This window comes from Odocoileus virginianus, chromosome 34 (assembly GCF_023699985.2).
Source record: "Odocoileus virginianus isolate 20LAN1187 ecotype Illinois chromosome 34, Ovbor_1.2, whole genome shotgun sequence".
In the NCBI taxonomy this organism is placed as follows: domain Eukaryota; kingdom Metazoa; phylum Chordata; class Mammalia; order Artiodactyla; family Cervidae; genus Odocoileus; species Odocoileus virginianus.
In genome coordinates, this window is record NC_069707.1 from 13,910,247 (window position 1) to 13,929,262 (window position 19,016).

General features: G+C 40.3%; 1 protein-coding gene across 1 annotated transcript in view; it reads left to right on the forward strand.

The window, feature by feature from the left end:
* SYNE1 (spectrin repeat containing nuclear envelope protein 1) overlaps window positions 1–19,016 on the forward strand; it is a 483,739-nt gene that overhangs the window by 203,569 nt on the left and 261,154 nt on the right. The window contains 10 exon segments of the mRNA XM_070461436.1: window positions 573–723; window positions 1,037–1,195; window positions 2,569–2,751; window positions 6,728–6,829; window positions 9,411–9,614; window positions 10,468–10,675; window positions 11,493–11,605; window positions 13,048–13,253; window positions 14,235–14,390; window positions 18,362–18,653. Of these exon segments, the coding sequence (XP_070317537.1) occupies window positions 573–723; window positions 1,037–1,195; window positions 2,569–2,751; window positions 6,728–6,829; window positions 9,411–9,614; window positions 10,468–10,675; window positions 11,493–11,605; window positions 13,048–13,253; window positions 14,235–14,390; window positions 18,362–18,653 (1,774 nt within the window).

Here is a 19,016-nt window from a genome sequence, read left to right on the forward strand (position 1 = left end):
TAAATATTTTTATTTCATACTGGGGCATAGCAGATTAACAATGTGATAGTTTCAGGTGAATAGCGAAGGGACTCAGCCATACATGGACATGTATCCATTCTCCCCAAACCCACTTCCCATCCAGGCTGCCACCTAACATCGAGTAGAGTTCCATGTGCTATACAATAGGTCCTTGCTGGTTATCAATTTTGAATATAGCAGTATGTACATGACCTTCCCAAACACCCTAACTATCCCTTCCCCCAGCAACCTTAACTTCGTTTTCTGTGAGTTTCATTCTGTTTTGTAAGTAAGTCCATTTGAAGAAAAATTTTTAAAAATTTAGCAGACTTTGTTTTAATGGCTATGGCTAAAGGCTGTGTGGATTCTTCATTCGTGGAGAACATTTTGGACACTAGAGTTGTCAGACTGACCAGAATGCCTTTGGCCTCAGATTAGTAAATATATGGTTTTCCCTTCATTCCAGCACTCATCAGATTACAGCAATGCAGTTACATATCAGGTCAGTCATAGGGAACTCTTCCCTATACTGATATGTGACAATAAATGATCTGTTTTCTTAATTATTACAGCCAGGGTCAATGCTGTGGACTTATTGATTTAATAAGAGAGTATCAGAATTTGAAGTCAGCCATAACAAAAGTCCTAGAAAATGCCAGCAATGTGATTACAACCAGAACTACTGTAAAAGATCAGGAAGACCTTAAGTGGGCTTTATCAAAGGTAATAATTGATAATGTATTTAATTTTTAGACTTCTTAGTAGATTTGTTTTTTACTCATAATGCATTCTCTTTTCAACTCTTGACGGTGTTATTTAGAGATAGCTAATTCATGCTGCCAAGCTCAACCTTTATTTTTTATGAATACTTATATCCTAGGATCCTAGCAATTCGAGAAAATTATATATTTTTTATTATTATCAATGGTTTCTGCATAAGGTCAACCACAAATTAAGTTTCTTAAAGGCAAATGATTCTAAATTCTTGACTTATTACTGGCTGTTTTATTAACTAAGGAAACATTTATGTCCACAGCATGAAGCTGCCAAGAACGAAATGTGTAATAAACAGAAAGATTTGGATAACTTTACCAGTAAAGGAAAACAGTTGCTGTCTGAGCTGAAAAAAATCCACAGTGGTGATTTCATCATGGTGAAAACAGACATGGAAAGCACAGTGGACAAATGGCTAGATGTAAGCTCATCCCCTGCGATTCTATGAATAGTTTGCCTGCATGGTCATTTCAGTCGTGTCCGACTCTGTGACCCTATGCATTGTAGCCCACCATGGGATTGCCTGGCCATCCCATTGCCTGGCCATGGGATTCGCCAGGCAAGAATACTGGAGTGGGTTGCCATGCCTTCCTCCAGAGGATCTTCCCAACCCAGGGACTGAAGCCAGGACTCCTGCATTGCAGGCAGATTCTTTACTGCTGAGCTGCTGGGGGAAGATGAATAATTTAAATATTTACATTTTTCAATCACATTTTTGGGCAAAGGATTATTTAGAAATGTGACTTTCATTGTTAACTGTTAATACTAAATTCAAAATCATGCTCTAAAGGAAAATAGTTTACATAGAATTTATACATAGTTAAAAATTTATTTGTTTTGTTAAAACTTATTGGCAGATTTTCTAGAATTTCACGTGATAGCTTCAATCATAACATATTAATAACTTTGTTTTTCTTTTACACACTCTAGGATCATGGGTAAAATAGAAGAATAATTTATAAACATCTTTCAGGATATTAAACCATAATATAAAATAAAGTAATAAGACTGTAATTGTGTATTGAAAAACACTGGAATTTACGTCCTTGGCTTTCAGTTCTTGCTCTGTCATTTGTTAACTGTGTGCCTGTGTTATACAAGAAGATACTTGATTTCTTGGGAGCTCTACATCTCAATCTATACATTTTTTTTTTATACATGTTTTACATTGTTTTCCGGAGCATAAATCCTGTGATTCTGTTACCCCTGTCCTGTTATTTCAGTATCTCGGTTCATAAGTTTAAGTTACAGTGGATTCCCTCACTTAAGCTAAATTACTGAAGTTAGATATTGATATTTGCATATTATAATGAAATAATTTAGCGACTTGGGAAAACTTTATCTGCCTCCACTTTTAAAAAATGGCATTTTTAGGACTTCCCTGGTGGTCCCAGGGTTAAGACTCTGCACTTCCAGTACAAGGGGCATGGGTTCTATCACTAGAGAGAACTAAGATCCTGCATGTCACATGGCATGGCCAAAAAATTAAAAATAAAATAAAATGGCATTCTTAGTATGACAAGATTGTTAAACAGTAATACTTTAACCATACAGAGTGGGTTTCTCTCTTATGTATTTACTTATTCTATAAATATATCCAAGTCTAATTATGCACATTTTTATATCTCAGCATTACAAGTAATAACAACAACAAAAACAGCAACAAAAAATTTTCATAAAACTTTGTTTTTCTGTCAGAATAGGAATGACGCATTGGCATATTTATTACTTCAGTTGCCAGAGAGTGTCTTAAAGCCTTGGATTTAATGATATGGTCTTTATTTTCTATCCCAGATATCAGAGAAGATTGAGGAGAATATGGACAGGTTGAGGGTAAGCCTGTCTATCTGGGATGATGTACTTTCAAGTAAAAATGAGATCGACGGGTGGTCAAACCATTATGTTCCACAGCTGACCGAAAGCATCAGCAACCTGAATGACAGCCTTAGAGCAGAAGAATTCCTGAAAGAATTTGAGGTAAAATGATTATAACCTTCCTGTGTGAGCTCATGGTACATCATTGACCAGAGTATGAAAAAATTGTGTCTTTTGTAATCGCTTTCAAGACACCTACTATACTCAATATTTTGTAATAATCTATATGAGAAAGTAATCTAAAAAATAAATACATATGTATGTACAACTGAATTACTTTGCTGTACACTTGAAATTAACACAACATTGTAAATCAACTGTACTTCAATTTTTTAAAAAAGAAAACAGACCACTGGGGAGAAAAATAAAGTTAATTCTTCCTTTCAAGGCAGATATGAGTGTAATAAAACTCTTAACTATCTTTTGTTGTTTACTTCAATGTTGAATAGACTACTGATAGGAGAGGTGTTTTCTTTTTTGTGTCTTTACCATTTCTTAACTGGGGCTCTTCTACTTAAAGTATTAATAGACTAGTAAAGATTCATAGAATCTATATTTTGTCCCATTCTTCTGAGATTATGGCACCTTCCTATCAGAGAATCAAATGAAAAGTGTTTGGAACCTGATAATATTTATTATGTATTCTTTCATAATTCAAACAAAATGTTAACTGAAAAGTCACCACGCCCCGACCACCTATATTAGGTGCTGGATTCTTCCACTGGCTTTTCAGAAATGGAAGAAAAGTGGAGACTGGAATGTCATAGGCTTCCATGGAAAGTAGGCTTCTAAAGTTCTAGTCATCAATTTAATAACTCATTTTATTCCCATTTCTTGCATTCATGTATTCATCCCTTCATCAGATTCCCAATGAGCACCCAAAATATGACAGGCACTGTTTTAGACATTGAGAATTTACTAGTAAAACAAAGTTACTGCCCTCATGGTATTCACGGTATTTGCATTACAACATATATCATAGGTAAACTGTCAAGCAGTAACTGGGCCGTGATGAAAAATGAAGCCGGGTAAGAGGAAATAGGGTAATCAGAGGTAACCTGTCTCTCAAAGCATGGGACTGACCGTGCCCTTGGTGAGAGAGGAGACTGTTCACATTCTGTCCTCAGGACTCCAGCCCAGGGCCTGGCACATGGTTGGAACTTGACAGATGCGTGAAAAAGTGACAGCTGTTTGAATGAAATGTAGTTGAATCATCTGTATGTTCTAAGTTAGCAGCTGTCTTTGACCCCAAGAACATTCTATAGACTATTCCTATTTCTAAAACCAAACAAATAGAGGAAATTACTCAGACTAAAAGTAGCGTCAGGAGAGGGATCGCACAATCTGTTTAGGTGTTATCTTTGTTGTTAAATTAACGTAACAGCTCAGACAGTGGTGTGTGATAGAGTACAGCTTGCACCAGCTCACAAAAGTCAATTGTTACATTTTCAGGAATTTTGCAAGCCAGTGCTAAACACAATCATTATTTAAAATTAAGTTGTAGGGACTTCCCTGCTGGTCCAGTAGTTAAGGTTCTGCCTTGTAGTGCAGGGGACATGGGTTTGATCCCTAATCGGAGAACTATTATAAGATCCCAAATGCTGCGGAGAAACTAAGCCCAAGAGCCGCAACTACTGAGCCCGAGTGTTCCGGAGCCCATATGCCGCAATTAGTGAGCCTTCAGGCCACAACTAGAGAGTCCATGCATAGCAAGGAAAGATTCTACATGATGCAACAAAAATCCCATGTGCAGCAACTAAGACCCCCATTCTGCCAAATAAATAAATATAAAAAAATTAAATTGTAAATAGCTATACCAACCTCAGATATGTAGATGACACCACCTTTATGACAGAAAGTGAAGAACTAAAGGACTTCTTGATGAAAGTGAAAGAGGAGAGTGAAAAAGTTGGCTTAAAACTCAACATTCAGAAAACTAAGATCATAGCATCCGGTCCCATCACTTCATGGCAAATAGATGGGGAAACAATGGAAACAGTGAGAGACTTTCTTTTCTTGGGCTCCAAAATCACTGCAGATGGTGACTGCAGCCATGAAATTAACAGACACTTGCTCCTTGGAAGAAAAGTTATGACCAACTTAGCATATTAAAAAGCAGAGACATTACTTTGCCAACAAAATTCCGTCTAGTCAAAGCTATGGTTTTTCCAGTAGTCATGTATGTGCTATAAAGAAAGCTGAGCACTGAAGAATTGATGCTTTTGAACTGTGGTGTTGGAGAAGACCCTTGAGAGTCCCTTGGACTGCAAGGAGATCCAACCAGTCCATCCTAAAGGAAATCAGTCCTGAATGTTCATTGGAAGGACTGATGCTGAAGCTGAAACTCCTATACTTTGGCCACCTGATGTGAAGAACTGACTCATTGGAAAAGACCCTGATGCTGGGAAAGATTGAGGGCAGGAGGAGAAGGGGACGACAGAAGATGAGATGCTTGGATGGCATCACCGACATGATGGACATGAGTTTGTAAGTAGGATCCGGCAGTTGATGATGGACAGGGAAGCCTGGCATGCTGCAGTCAGTGGGGTTGCAGAGTCGGATACAACTGAGCGACTGAACTGAACTGATATCAGTAAAGACACTGATGATGAAAGGAATAAATTCTCAAAACTTATTATTTCTTCATTACTTTTCACAATTGCTATTATCTAGGCTCTGAAGTAACTGACCTTCACTATATGATGAAAATACTGTAGAATATGTGCAGCTACAAGGTACTTCCAGCTGCTTGTGCTATGGCGTCATGTTGTAGCTCAAAATGGCGGTAAATGCAATAAGTCAGGGCCAGTTGTGCAACGCATCTGGAGGATGCTCCTGCTGCTCACCTCTGGGATAGAAGGAGCCAGTGGGCATCAGCCACATTCACAATGTCAGGTCTGGTCACTCACAGAGTTGGGTTCTTTATGTTACTCTCTGTGGTGCACCAGTTAATAAGATCAGTGAACTGGATTCAGCTCAGCGCCTAACAGTTTCGTTGCTGCTGCAGTGCAGGAAATGAAGGGGAGGTGTGTATGTGTGACCTCTTAATTACCCAGGCTGCTCCTGGGGAAGGCCATGGGCCTGACAAGAAATTCATCACTTCTTCCTGGGTGAGGAAACTGCTTTCTAGATTGAAGATATCAGGAAGTTTGTTAGTGTCTGTCTACAAAGCACCGCAACACCACATTTCAGTTGAAAGGGACACTTTATTAAATGTTCCTTCATGGGTCCATTGCCTGGAGAATCCCATGGACAGTGGAGCCTGACAGGCTACAGTCCATGGGATCACAAAGAGTCGGACACGACTGAGCGGCTAACACTTTCACTTTCGTGGGTCCAGATAAATAATGAAGTTTCCAAGCATCTAATTTGTTCCATAATGATCCTCTGGTTATTCTTTCTTCTTCTTGTGTTAGTGTTGACGGGAGGAAAAAAAAGAAGGTAAAAGGCAGAATGTTAGATGTCAATTCCTAATTAACGTGAATTCTGTTTTAACACCCTTGAAATTTCTAATTGAAGTATTTCTTCAATTAGAGTAAATATTTCTTCAATTACTGTAGACTGTATTGCATATATTATACATACTATATTACATATATATTACATTATATATGTAATACATACTGTATTACATATAGTCTACAGTAATGAGGAGGCACTCCTGATGTGTATTTGTTTTGAAATGCTTCCTCAAGACTTAAATGCTGCCATAGTAGCCAGTGATACTAATGCTAATAAGTAAACGACAGTTAGTCTGCTGAAAATTCCCACTGACTCAAGACTTTCGGTTAGTGTTTAATTTTTTCCAGAAGTTTTTATTTTCCCCAATAAAAGAGGGTGGGAAGAAAGTACCGCATACTCCCTCACATTCCCAGTGAAAGTTAATGGTGATATTTTTCCACATACACAAATAATGAGAATCCTCAGAAAATGGAGCAGAATTTTGGTTTTTGTTTTGTTTTTACCCTGGGTTAAAGTTGGTTCTTTTTGACAGAGTTAATGCTTGAAATTATGAAATGCCAAGTAAAAAATGTCATTGGATTAGTTATGTTTGTCCCCTTTGCCTTTTACCTGGCAGTCTGAAGTTAAAAAGAAAGCATTGAGATTAGAAGAACTTCGTTCCAAAGTTATTGATCTTAAAGAATTAACTAAAAATCCAGAAACACCTCCAGACCTTCAGGTAAGCACTCCATCAAGTTTGTAATAACTCATATATACTATTAATATAAATCCTCAAAAAAGTGTGTGTGTGTATATATATGTATGTGTATATGTATACATTCTACATATTTATTTATAAGTTCATGTATATGTATATGTGTGTGTATATTCCTATTATTATCATTGTCATAATTCCAAGCAGACACATAGACCTTATCAGACATGAGAGTTAAAATATAGCATCTTTAGAATTCCTGGTGCCAGTTCCAACCCAAATATTATACTAAGATTAGTTCTTTCTTCCTTACTAAATTTTGAAAGTCGTAGCATTCAGCTTTCCTCAAGGACCATTTTAAGTCTATTCAGAAACAGAAACCATATTTATTTATTTATTTATTTTCCATTTATTTTTATTAGTTGGAGGCTAATTACTTTACAACATTGCAGTGGTTTTTGTCATACATTGAAATGAATTAGCCATGGATTTACATGTATTCCCCATCCCGGTCCCCCCTCCCACCTCCCTCTCCACCCGATCCCTCTGGGTCTTCCCAGTGCACCAGGCCCGAGCACTTGTCTCATGCATCCAACCTGGGCTGGTGATCTCAGAAACCGAAACCATATTTATGAATATTGATGTCCTAATTCATATTTTTCTAATCCTTCTTACTGAATAATTGCATTTGGAGGGATTACCATCACAATGTCTCCCTTCATTCATCAAGGCTCGTTAGATGGCATAAATCCACAGGTACTGGAGGCAGGCCAGGCAGACAGGGTTTCACCAGGAACCGGGGATGCTTCAGTGAGGGAGCTTGGGCACAGCCAGCCCCAGTTCTTAGGGCCAGGAGTTCTAACTCATTACTTTAAGCTATTTGTTGCTGCTTTCATTTTCTCTACATTTTCTTTCTTCCTATATTGCCTTTCTCCTTTATCTACTGTTTCTTACTAACCAATCAATCTTGTTTGATCACCTGTACTTTTGCTCTGGCCCAAGACCATTTATCTATCAGTTAGTTACATCAGTGGATGATATACTTGTACCAGAAGGTTAGACGCTTCACCTGAAGCAAGAATAGGCAAAAGAGGTGCTGATAATCGGCAAAATTAAATCGGGGAGAGCTTGTGCTTATCAGGGGCATAAATGGACAACAGTTGGATTTTGGCAGAGTAGAGATGGAGGCAGGGTTTTGAGAGAGAGCTACCGTTGTGCTATTCTCTCTCTCTCTCTCTCTCTCTCTCTCACACACACACACACCCCTCCCCATGCCCATGGAGGAGGTGTGGAGGTCCCTGCATCTTACCTCAAAATGGAAAGGATTTCAGTGATACTGTCTGGAGAGCACAACACGTGTCCTGTGCAGTTGGCAGACTCAGGAGACTAGTATCTAATTCCCCACCGAAAAGCCTTAAGGGTGGGAGACAGGCTGGCTGACTGCTGATGTATTTGCCAAGGATACGTGATTGTTTTGAGCAGCCTGCATCTCAGTGTCAGCTAGGGTGAAATGCCAGTGTGTGACCTCTGGCTGGCCCGGAAGTGAATGATGAAAGGAAAGGTAAGAGGAGAGCTGTGGTGTGGGCATCTCAGGGTCCCTAAGAGGCTTGTTGGGTGATTCACAGGCCTTGGCAGCAAGGAGTCAGAGATGCCCTCAGGCTGCATGAGAAGGAAGTAAAGAATCTGAGAGGAATGTGTTGCCTGTCTCTGGGGAACTTCAGTAGGAGGGGGCAGCAGTGAGGGGAGCCTCAGAAAGCCCCCCACACAAGGCCTGTGACAGGAGTGACTGTGAACTCTCACCCAGCCCAGAAAGCAGAGAGGCCAGCTCCCAGCGGTGGTCACCCCCATCCTACCTGTCCAAGCCTGCAGGTGTCAAAGGCTGTTGAAAGTCGGGGAGTAGGGAAGAAAGATAAAAAAGGCACTTGGCCCCTTTTTCTGCTAAAGGCTTCATGTTTGTAGCAGGTCTGAGTAGAGAATAAAGAAAAAACATCTCTAAGTTTACCTTCCAAGTTTTGATTATTAAATCAGCCTGGATGTTCTCAGTGTGGAGTTGAAACTGCTTTGCAGTTGATCAGGATTATAAATCCTTTTATTGTTATGTGTAGGAAAGTCCAGGGCTTCCCAAAATCAGTCATCTGGGGAGGAGAGAAGATTTAACTTCAGTGAATGTTTTAAACGGGAGACAAAAATGACATTGCTTCATGATAGAATCCCAAAATGGTGTTTGTTCAAAGTAGTGGCTATCTCAGGGTGAAAAATACGTGTTTCCCTGGGAGAACGAAGAGCAGGTTTTCGGTCACCAACTTGGTAACTCTGCGTAGGTCTAATTCTGCTTTGAAATGAGATCTTGTGGATTTCCTGGAATCTCAGTCAAAACTTCCACTTTAAAAACCCAGTATTAACTATAATCCTCACTCTTTCCATTTCCCCATTACTCAAGATATTTGGCAACTTGAACCCACTGATTTTCCTCTTAAAAAGTTGAATTAGTATCCTTGGTGAGGCTTCTGTGATTTTTACCGTTAAGCTGCACATGAACGGAATCCCTACTGAACAAGGGCTCTAGTCTTTACAGATTTTAATGAAATCTCACTTTATGTTTTAGTTTATAGAAGCTGACTTACGGCAGAAACTGGAGCATGCCAAAGAAATTACTGAAGAAGCAAAAGGAACCTTGAAAGAGTTCACTGCTCAGAGTGCACAAGTGGAGAAGTTTATTAATGACACGGCAAGCTGGCTGACAAAATTAGAAGAATCGTTGATGAATTGTGCCCAAACTGAGACTTGTGAAGGGTTGAAAAAAGTGAAGGTAAGTCATATACTATCACTAAGCCTTTACCTTTCAATAGTAATATTAATTCTCCTGCTTTTCGTTGACTATAATAAAAATGTAACCTCTGTTCTGTTACCCATATTAGCAACAAACCAACTAATTCATGATACAGGAGATAGCAAGGTAACAGATGGAGAATTGAATGCAGGTGGTAAGAAGCCAAAGATGATTATTATAAAAATGGAAAGCATGCATTGTTACAGGGCCTCCTCAAAGATTATACTTGTTAATATATAATACATATTTTTTAGCAAAAAGGTGGGAGCCTATAGAAGAACTGTTTGAATTTCTACAAATTTTCAGATTTGAATGCCTAATAGTTTTTCATCACTTAATTATTTTTATTGGTCAGCATGACTGCTTTCATACTGAAAAGGGTCTATGTTTTTAAAACGGTTGAGAAAACAATATATGTAGTTTGTGCTCTTTTAGCATATTTTTTTACTATTCTTGAGACTAAGGACGTATACTTCTAAAATTCGCTACTGGTGCTTTTGATGTGGCCTGTGATCCTGGAACAAGGGCCAAGTAACCCAGGGAAGAGTGTGAATACAGGAGGGTGAATCTATTCATAGTTTCTAATCAACTAACTAAACCCAAGATTCTGGGCTGGAATCCACAAAAAATCTTTTCAATTTGCTTTAAATCCTAGTCTATAACCCAAATCCTAGCTACCTCTCAACAGCTGTTTACAGGTGTAGACAAAATTGTGTACATTATTGAGTGGATTTCAACAACGTCGCTTTCCAAAAAACATTCCAGAGTGTAGAAGGTGGGATATTTCTCTTGAATGTAATGAATATCCTTCATGGCAGACTTTTATTCTTAGGACATACAAAAAGAACTTCAGAGTCAGCAAAGCAACATCAGTGCGACCCAGGAAAATCTCAATAGCTTGTGTCGCAAGTACCACTCAGTAGAGCTGGGGAGCCTGGGCAGTGCGATGACGGGGCTGATAAAGAGACACGAGGCCGTGAGCCAGTCCTGCGCCAAGACACAGGCCAGCCTTCAGGATTCTCTGGAAAAACACTTCAATGGTGAGTTCCGACAGGCCTTCGCATGAGTAGTTTGTTTACAAGACATAGTCCAAACCAAATGCTGCCTAGAAACGGCCAGAAAACTTTCCACAAGAGTAGCATTTTAAATTTGTGTTTGCGTTGAGCTTTGAGCAGTAAGATTATTGTGGTTGGGCTCTCACTGTTGGCAGGATTCTTCCTCTTTCTCCCTAAGAAAGTAGGAGCCGGCCATCTTGAGGAATCTGAACTCCATGTGGATTTTCTACGTAGAGCTCCTTTGTGTGGAAAATGACTCCCACTGCTATGAGGAAATGACACAGTAAGCTTGGACATTGGGAGAGCCTATAAAACAGCAAGCATGTAATTCAGGGAACTGTTGGTCATTTATGTCCCTGACTCGGCCTCCAGCACAGCTGCGCCTCTGCTTTGGTGTCAATGTGTGATGCCCTACGTCAGCATGGCGGGCAGGGGAGATGGCTCCTCCCTTTGCCATAGAAATGGCTTTAACACCTCAAGAGCATTGCTCTCTCTCACATAGTCAACCAATTATCTTTCTTCACCAAAAGACAGAAACACAATGGGAAATCAAATATGTCAGGAATACGAATTTCTTTTCAGTCTTACACCTGAGATAATTTCTCAATTCTACCACGGGCAGTCATGGTTGTCGGTCATACTGTATTATATTCTATACTATTACTAATATTGTTTTCTTTCTGGAACATGCTGTAAGGCAGGATGTAATGGGCTGATCACCAGAATTAACTCATTGTGGTCATCCTGGAAGCTCTTTCAATGTTTTTTTCTATGTGTTCCTTATTTTTGTTACTTTCCGTAGAGTCTATGCAGGAATTCCAAGAATGGTTTTCTGGAATAAAGGCAGCAGCAAAGAAATCATCAGATAGAACTGGGGACAGCAAGGTTCTGGAGGCAAAACTCCATGATCTTCAGGTATGCATGCTGACGCTACTTTTTCCTAAATTGCGTTCAAGTGCCTTTAGGTCAGACCTAAATCATCTATTTCCCCAAACCTTATTTTCTTCTAACTTTTCTTCTTCCCTAAAAGAATTGGATTTCTTGGGTCAGAAACAGAAGTGTGAAAAATAAGTTGATAAAAATGTTAAAATTTCATTCATGTTGATGTAAGGCAGAACTCAAACCAATATTGTAAAGCTATGACCCCTTAATTTAAAATATATAAATTTTTTTAAAAGTTAAAATTTCAGAATTTCTAGATCCCGTTCCTCTCTTTTTAGTCTATTACTCATTCTTCAGCAATCTTTCAGAACTAAACCTAATTTTAGTTTTTATGGCAGTAAAAGCATAATTTTTATCTATTTTACATCACTGTCATGAAGTTTTAAACAGAAGACATGGCTTGTGTTTTGTTAAAAACCTATCATCTAAATTTGGAGCTAGGATATATTCAAATAAAAGCAATAGATATTGTAAGTTTTAAAGGTGTGACAGATAATTAAAAATGTATAAATTCTGGTAATGTGCAGCAACATTAAGAATGATTGTCAGGAGCCTAAGTTCAAATTAAGTTCTGGCCAAGTTTTTCAAGTGGTTAATCGGAGCAAAGCACTGTGTTAGGTATTATAAAAATATTTTTTTTTAATTAATGGGGGAGAAAATTAATGAGGAATATAAGGATTTTGTGGCCTAATGGGTGATGTGATGGCAATTATGTAGACAACTCATTAGCCAGGGAGGAAGATCATTATAATACAGGAAGCTGGTTTTGCTGGAGGCATGGAAAATTCAGATGTGGAGCTGGGCTCTTTAAAGCTTGAAATGCAGAGGATCTCCATGAAGAAAAGTTTGAGTGACAGTCACAAATGCCTCTGTGAAACTCAGGGTGGAGGCAGGACCAGAATAGCAGTTCTGGGCTTCTTTTGCTCAGTTGAAGCCATGCCTATGCATATGATCTTCCAAGGAAGAGGTGCATACCAAGAAAAGAAGGCATCTGAACACAGGGTTTTGTGTGCAGTGTGGGTCAGACAAGGAGGCAGGGTGGAGACAGTTAACCAATTGAAAGATGTCACTCTGACCATGTGAAGAGGTGGAGGCTGGACCAGGCTGAGATGGTGAGAATGGAGAGGGACAGAGAACAGACCTTGATGAGAGCATCCTTCTTCCCAGCTCAATGTTGCTTGCAGTTGGTCCTCAGCGGTTCCAGTGACTGGCTGGCACCATCCTCCATTCTCAGTTTTGACTGTATCCAAATGTATACATCATTCTCACTGCATCTTATTAAAAGCATTCTTCCTTTGGGCTATTTTTCTTCTCTTGCTTTACTTTCTCAGGTCAGAGTTGTAATTAATCCTGCTAGGCAGTAGGATCTTTGAATAATAGCAAATGCTTTGTATTACCGTTATTTCCCAAAACAGAACATTTTGGACTCAGTCGGTGATGGGCAGAGCAAGCTTGATGCGGTGACCCGAGAAGGACAAACTTTGTATGCACATTTGTCTAAACAAATTGTCAGTAGCATTCAGGAACAAGTTACAAAAGCTAATGAAGAGTTTCAAGCATTTCTGAAACAGTGCCTTAAAGACAAACAGGCGCTACAAGACTGTGCTTTGGAACTTGGGAGGTAAGTTGTTTCAACAGGTGTAGATTTCATCATGCACGGACTATTTCTTCGGTGATTTAAAGTAAAGAGCCTTTGGGAATAAACAAAAAATATTTTAAATTATGATTTTAAATTATAATGGTTTGACTTTAAGTACATGTTCATACTAGGGCAATAACTGATTGCTCAAACTCTGATGGTATCATTTGGCTTTATTTTCTATACAGAAAAAGAAAGGAATTATATTTACTAATAATTATGAATGACATAAATGTATGTACTTTTTGTCTGTTTGGCTAACTCTAGATATTAGAGTTTTGACACCCAAATTTTTTATTATCCAAGTCCTTTCCTCACTGTGTCTACTTCAGTGAGGTTGGAATTATGGCAGAAAACACTTATTATATTTCTCTGAATCAAGATTTCCTATCGGGAAGCTATATCGACAGGGCTGGATATAAAGTTAGAAAAAATATTCTGTTGCTAGGAAAGGAAAGATGTCAGTATAATCAAAATGTCTTTTTTGGTTGGAGGTCTTAGCTTGACTTTTGTCAAGGTTTCTTAGAGAATTTATATTGCCTTTAAAATTTATGAACCCTAGAGCTCTTGTGCCATATTCAAATCCCCGTAAGATACAAAGACCCAGAGATGACTTTTCCTTCTCTTCCAAGGGCTTTCGCTGCCCCATTTTTCCACTGGCCCCAATCCAGGGTCTTTGTAGTAAGATACAAAGTTAAGTGCACACAGACATGGAAATGTAATCTTAATTACCAGCTATGATTATCAAGATAGAGTGCTTCTTTTTCTGCTAATGTCCAGAATTTGTCATTTTGTTACTGAAATAAGTGATCATTTGAATGGGATTATTGTTGAGGTTTTTTTCTCTACTTGAAAATCCATGAGATCTTAATTGCCATAGACATTGTGACCTCAGATATTAGAATTTATTTATTATAATGAAGACATAAGAATTTCTCTAAGGTGTTTTTTTCTTTTCTTTAGCTTTGAAGATCAGCACAGAAAACTGAGCTTATGGATCCATGAAATGGAAGAAAGATTAAGTACAGAAAACTTAGGAGAGAGTAAGCAACACATTCCTGAGAAGAAAAATGAAGTCCATAAAATTGAAATGTTTCTGGGAGAACTATTGGCTGCAAGGTAGGATGCGGAAGTGGAATAGATTCTTTTCTTACTAGCAAATGTTTGTTTGTCTGGTTGGTTGGTTGGCTGTTGGGTTGTTTGTTGGCTGGTTAGATAGTTAGTTGGGCTGGTTATGTTTCTATATCTAGCACACAAATGATTGTATAGTGTTTCCATTGCAGTGTAGTGATCTGGAGAGAATATTGGGTTGGAGGTAAAGAGCTGGTCTCCATTGCCATTATATCTCCCTTTATTCAACAAATTGGACAGGCCATTCATTTTCTGTATTTCTTGATATTAGCTTTTAAACATTGAGAAGAATAATAAATATATTTTCCTCCCAGAGGTTATTATAAGGATATAAGGTGATTATAAAAATACTCTTCATTTACAAAAATAACACTATAGACCCCAATTTCCATATATATTTTTCACACACTTCAGCCTCCAGGATTATTTCTAATCCACCATATCCTCATAATATTGTTAGTAACGCAAAAGGTATTATCATGAAGTCTGACTGCCCTAGAGATTCATTTTCTCCACTGCAGTATTTGTCTCCTCATTGCTTGTCAACTGGGCAAATGTTTCCGGCTTCTTCTCAGGCAGTTCTCTGGCCTGTACTGTGGACTCTATTTTCATGGCTTTGCTCCCTCAATTCACACTATACCGCTGGCATTTTCAGTTGCTTCATTGGAATTGTTGCACTGGAAGATAGAACACTTTTCACTAGCGGAGGGAAGCCTGGCCCAAAACTCTATCTCACTGTTGTTTCCTACCTCTGTGACCTTTTACCGTGGGTCAAACACGTTGTTGATTTTGTTACTGAATTCAGATTAAGCTGCTCATACTCAAGAATCTAAAAATGAGAGACAAGTATTGAGTAAAAGGAAAGATGGCTTTATTGAGGGAGCTGGAAATTCTGGCAAGAAGGCGAACTCATGTCCCAAAGAACCCATTCCCCACTGCTGATCAGAGAGCAGGTTTTAAAGGAAAACTTCAAGGGTGGGCAGGCAGAGAACACAAGCAGAACAAAGCAGTTAGTTTTGAGAATCATCTTGAAACTGGTCATTTGGTGGTCTGGTCAGCATCATCTTGATTGTTTTAAGCACAATTTATCTTCAGTTCTAAGGTCAGTTTGTTATCAGTACCTTAAAGTCAGTTCCTGGAATTGTGCAAGCCACATATTCACTATTGCTCAAGACAGAGCATCTTATGTCATGACTACAGTCTGGTCATCAAGTGCTGGACTCAGTCACTCAGTCGTGTGCAATTCTTTGTGACCCCATGGACTGTAGCGCACCAGGCTCCTCTGCCCATGGGGATTCTCTCGGCAAGGATACTGGAGTGGGTTGCCATTTCCTTCTCCAGGGGAGCTTCCCAATTCAGAGATCAAACCCCAGTCTCTTTCCATCTTAGCCACCAGGGAAGCCCAGGAATACTGGAGTGGATAGCCTATTCCTTTGCCAGGGGAACTTCCGAGCCCAGGAACCAAACTGGGGTCTCATGCGTTGCAGGCAGATTCTTTACCAGCTGAGCTACCCAGGCAGTTAGCTTTTTCCCTCTGGTTGTCATTTTAGTGTCTGCAAAACAACTCAAGAATGTGAATCAGATTTTGTTATTTATATCCTTCAGGGAGGAGCTAAAGATTCTGTGACTGTGTTGTCCTAATTGTTAACCGCTTGAGCCTGCTTTTTTGTGACTCAGGGGAGACCTGGGAGACTACAGCTTTTCCACAAACAAGAGACAAGGGATAAAGAAGAGCTTTAGTATCTGAGAAGGCCCCACAGAGTCTTGCTCAATTTCAATTTTTTATAAATTGAACCCAACAGTGGTTCAAATGTAAATTGAAACTCATCCCAACCCAATGGTGAATTTCTCAAAGTCATGGACCATCAGGTCTTTGTGATCCCTAGTATAGTGCCAAAAATAGGAAGTATTTGCTAAATTAATAAAATAGTAGCATTATTCTAACCATAAAACTTTCTTAAAATTACACAGCATTTTATTTACTTTTTAAATCTTGACTCTTGTCTAGGTACAATATAACATGGCCAGACCTATTTCTGGCGAAGGCAGTGGCACCCCACTCCAGTACTCTTGCCTGGAAAATCCCATGGGTGGAGGAGCCTGGTGGGCTGCAGTCCATGAGGTCGCTGAGGGTCGGACACGACTGAGCGACTTCACTTTCACTTTTCACTTTCATGCATTGGAGAAGGAAATGGCAACCCACTCCAGTGTTCTTGCCTGGAGAATCCCAGGGACGGGGGAGCCTGGTGGGCTGCCATCTATGGGGTCCCATAGAGTAGGACACAACTGAAGTGACTTAGCAGCAGCAGCAGCAGACCTATTTCTCTCCTCCTTTTAAACATTTGTTATTCTTCTTGAGCTGTTGCTCTAATATTCCAGAACCAGATGCTGGGACTTTAGGTATATTTGCTCCCATCTTCTTTCCACCTGGCAGCTTCTCTAGACAATCTTAATGTGCTCTAGTTGTATCCCAGCTTCTCCAGCTGAGTCACCTGACTTCTTTCACTTGCTTGCCACTTGCTCTTCCCAGCCCTTTGGATTTTTTTTCATCATAATATTCTGCAAGTACTTTGCATATCTTGGGGGAATGTCCTGTATTTTTAAAAAGAACCTCAGACTTAAGAATCATTGATTTTTATTGTCTATTAAGCATTTCTCCTTGTGGTAACACGTGATATCTGTCCTCTTGAATTATTATTCAACTGAAGTTATTTTTTAAATCATCTTCATGTCTTACCTTCATGTCTCAAGCAGATTACAAGTATCAGTTCATTCAGTCACTTAGTTGTGTCTGACTCTTTGCAACTCAGGGACTGCAGCACACCAGGCTTCCCTGTCCATCACCAACTCCTGGAGCTTGCTCAAACTGGTGTCCATCGAGTCAACCATCTATCCTCTGTTGTCCCCTTCTCCTCCCACCTTCAGTCTTTCCCAGTATTACAAGTATAAGAGATGTATTTTAAAGTATATGTAATGTTGTCTAAGTCTTATATATCTCACTGAAGCACATAAGATTCTGTTTAGATAATGGCTGCTCAAGAAAAAGAAAAAGATGAGGTAGGAAATAGACTTCTTGTCCTTTTTCTGACATTCACAACAGCTTATGTCACAGCATCTACAGTCTCCCTTCTGATATCCCAGGCATTTCCTGAGAGATATACTGATTCAGAAATGTGTAAGAAAGTATAAAGCCAACCCAGTCATAAAGATTATGTTTTCCCTTGACTTAATTAACATAACCTCAAACTGAAATGAGCAGAGTTCCCAAGATACAACAAAGAAACCCGTAAGTATGCATAAGATGGCCTTTTGAAAGAAGCTTTCTTGGGCACTTTATCCCTGCCAAACATTGTGCTTGGTGCTGGGGATATGAGATGAATGTAATCGCCGTGGCTTCTAGAAGGTGAAAGCCTTACGGATGGAGACAGACAGGGTGGATGAGGTGACAGAGTAAGACGGAAAGAGGATACCCGGAAGGGGAGTCAGCATTGTGCTTCCTGGGGATGTAAGCCCTGCACTGAGATTTGAAGGGCCTCTTAGAAAAGAAGTTAGTGGTTATGGAGGAGGAGTCTTCGTGTGTATACAGCAGGGTGGAGTGCTTGGGGAGTATCAGGGAGCTGTTTATGATTAGAGCATTAACTCGGAATGAATAAAAGTCAGAGATCAGCCGGGAGAGACAGGCCTGGGCCATTTCCTGAAGTGAATCCCTAACAATACAGAGGGCTGGGATCCAGGCACAGCCCAGACTGAATGAGATCCCTCGATGGGAAGTGACTGCGTTCAGATAAACCTCAGAGAGCCAGGTAGCCAGCCCTCTGAGGGCGCCCAGCACCATCCCTGAGGATGTGTCAGCTGTGAGCTCTGGTCTGGCGGCTGCTCCAACGTCAACAACCAGGCGTTACTCCCCTGTGCTCCTGACTGTCAGAAATCTTTTTTTTTTTTCCCCCTGTTTTCTTTAGAGAGTCTCTGGACAAGCTGTCCCAGAGAGGGCAGCTGCTCAGTGAAGAAGGCCACGGCGCTGGGAAAGAAAGCCGCCTGTGTTCCCAGCTCCTCACGAGCTATCAGAACTTACTCCGGATGACCAAGGAGAAGCTCCGCGGCTGCCAGGTGGCCCTGCAGGAGCACGAGGCGCTGGAGGAGGCGCTACAGAGCATGTGGTCCTGGGTGAAGGACGCGCAGGACAGACTGGCCGGTGCGGAGAGCACCGTGGGGAACAAAGCCGCCTTGGAGAGCCGGCTGCTGCAAGCGCAGGTAGGCGGGGCGCCAGCCTGAGGCCTCCGGAGGACGGCTGGGTTAGGCTCAGGTGTTTGGGCTGTCACTGGTGGCGCAGACAGTCAAGAGTCTGCCTGCGACGCAGGAGACCTGGGTTTGACCCCTGGGCGGGGAAGATCCCCTGGAGGAGGGGATGGCTGCCCACTCCAGTAGTTTTGTCTGAAAAATCCTATGGATAGAGGAGCCTGGTGGGCTATGGTCTTGGAGTCACAGAGTCAGACATGACTGAGCGATTAACACACACACACACACACACACACACACACACACAGGTGTTTGAGTTACGTCCTCATCGTTCAACTATGAGCCTCCTCAGGATTATGTGGGCAAAATGATTTGGAG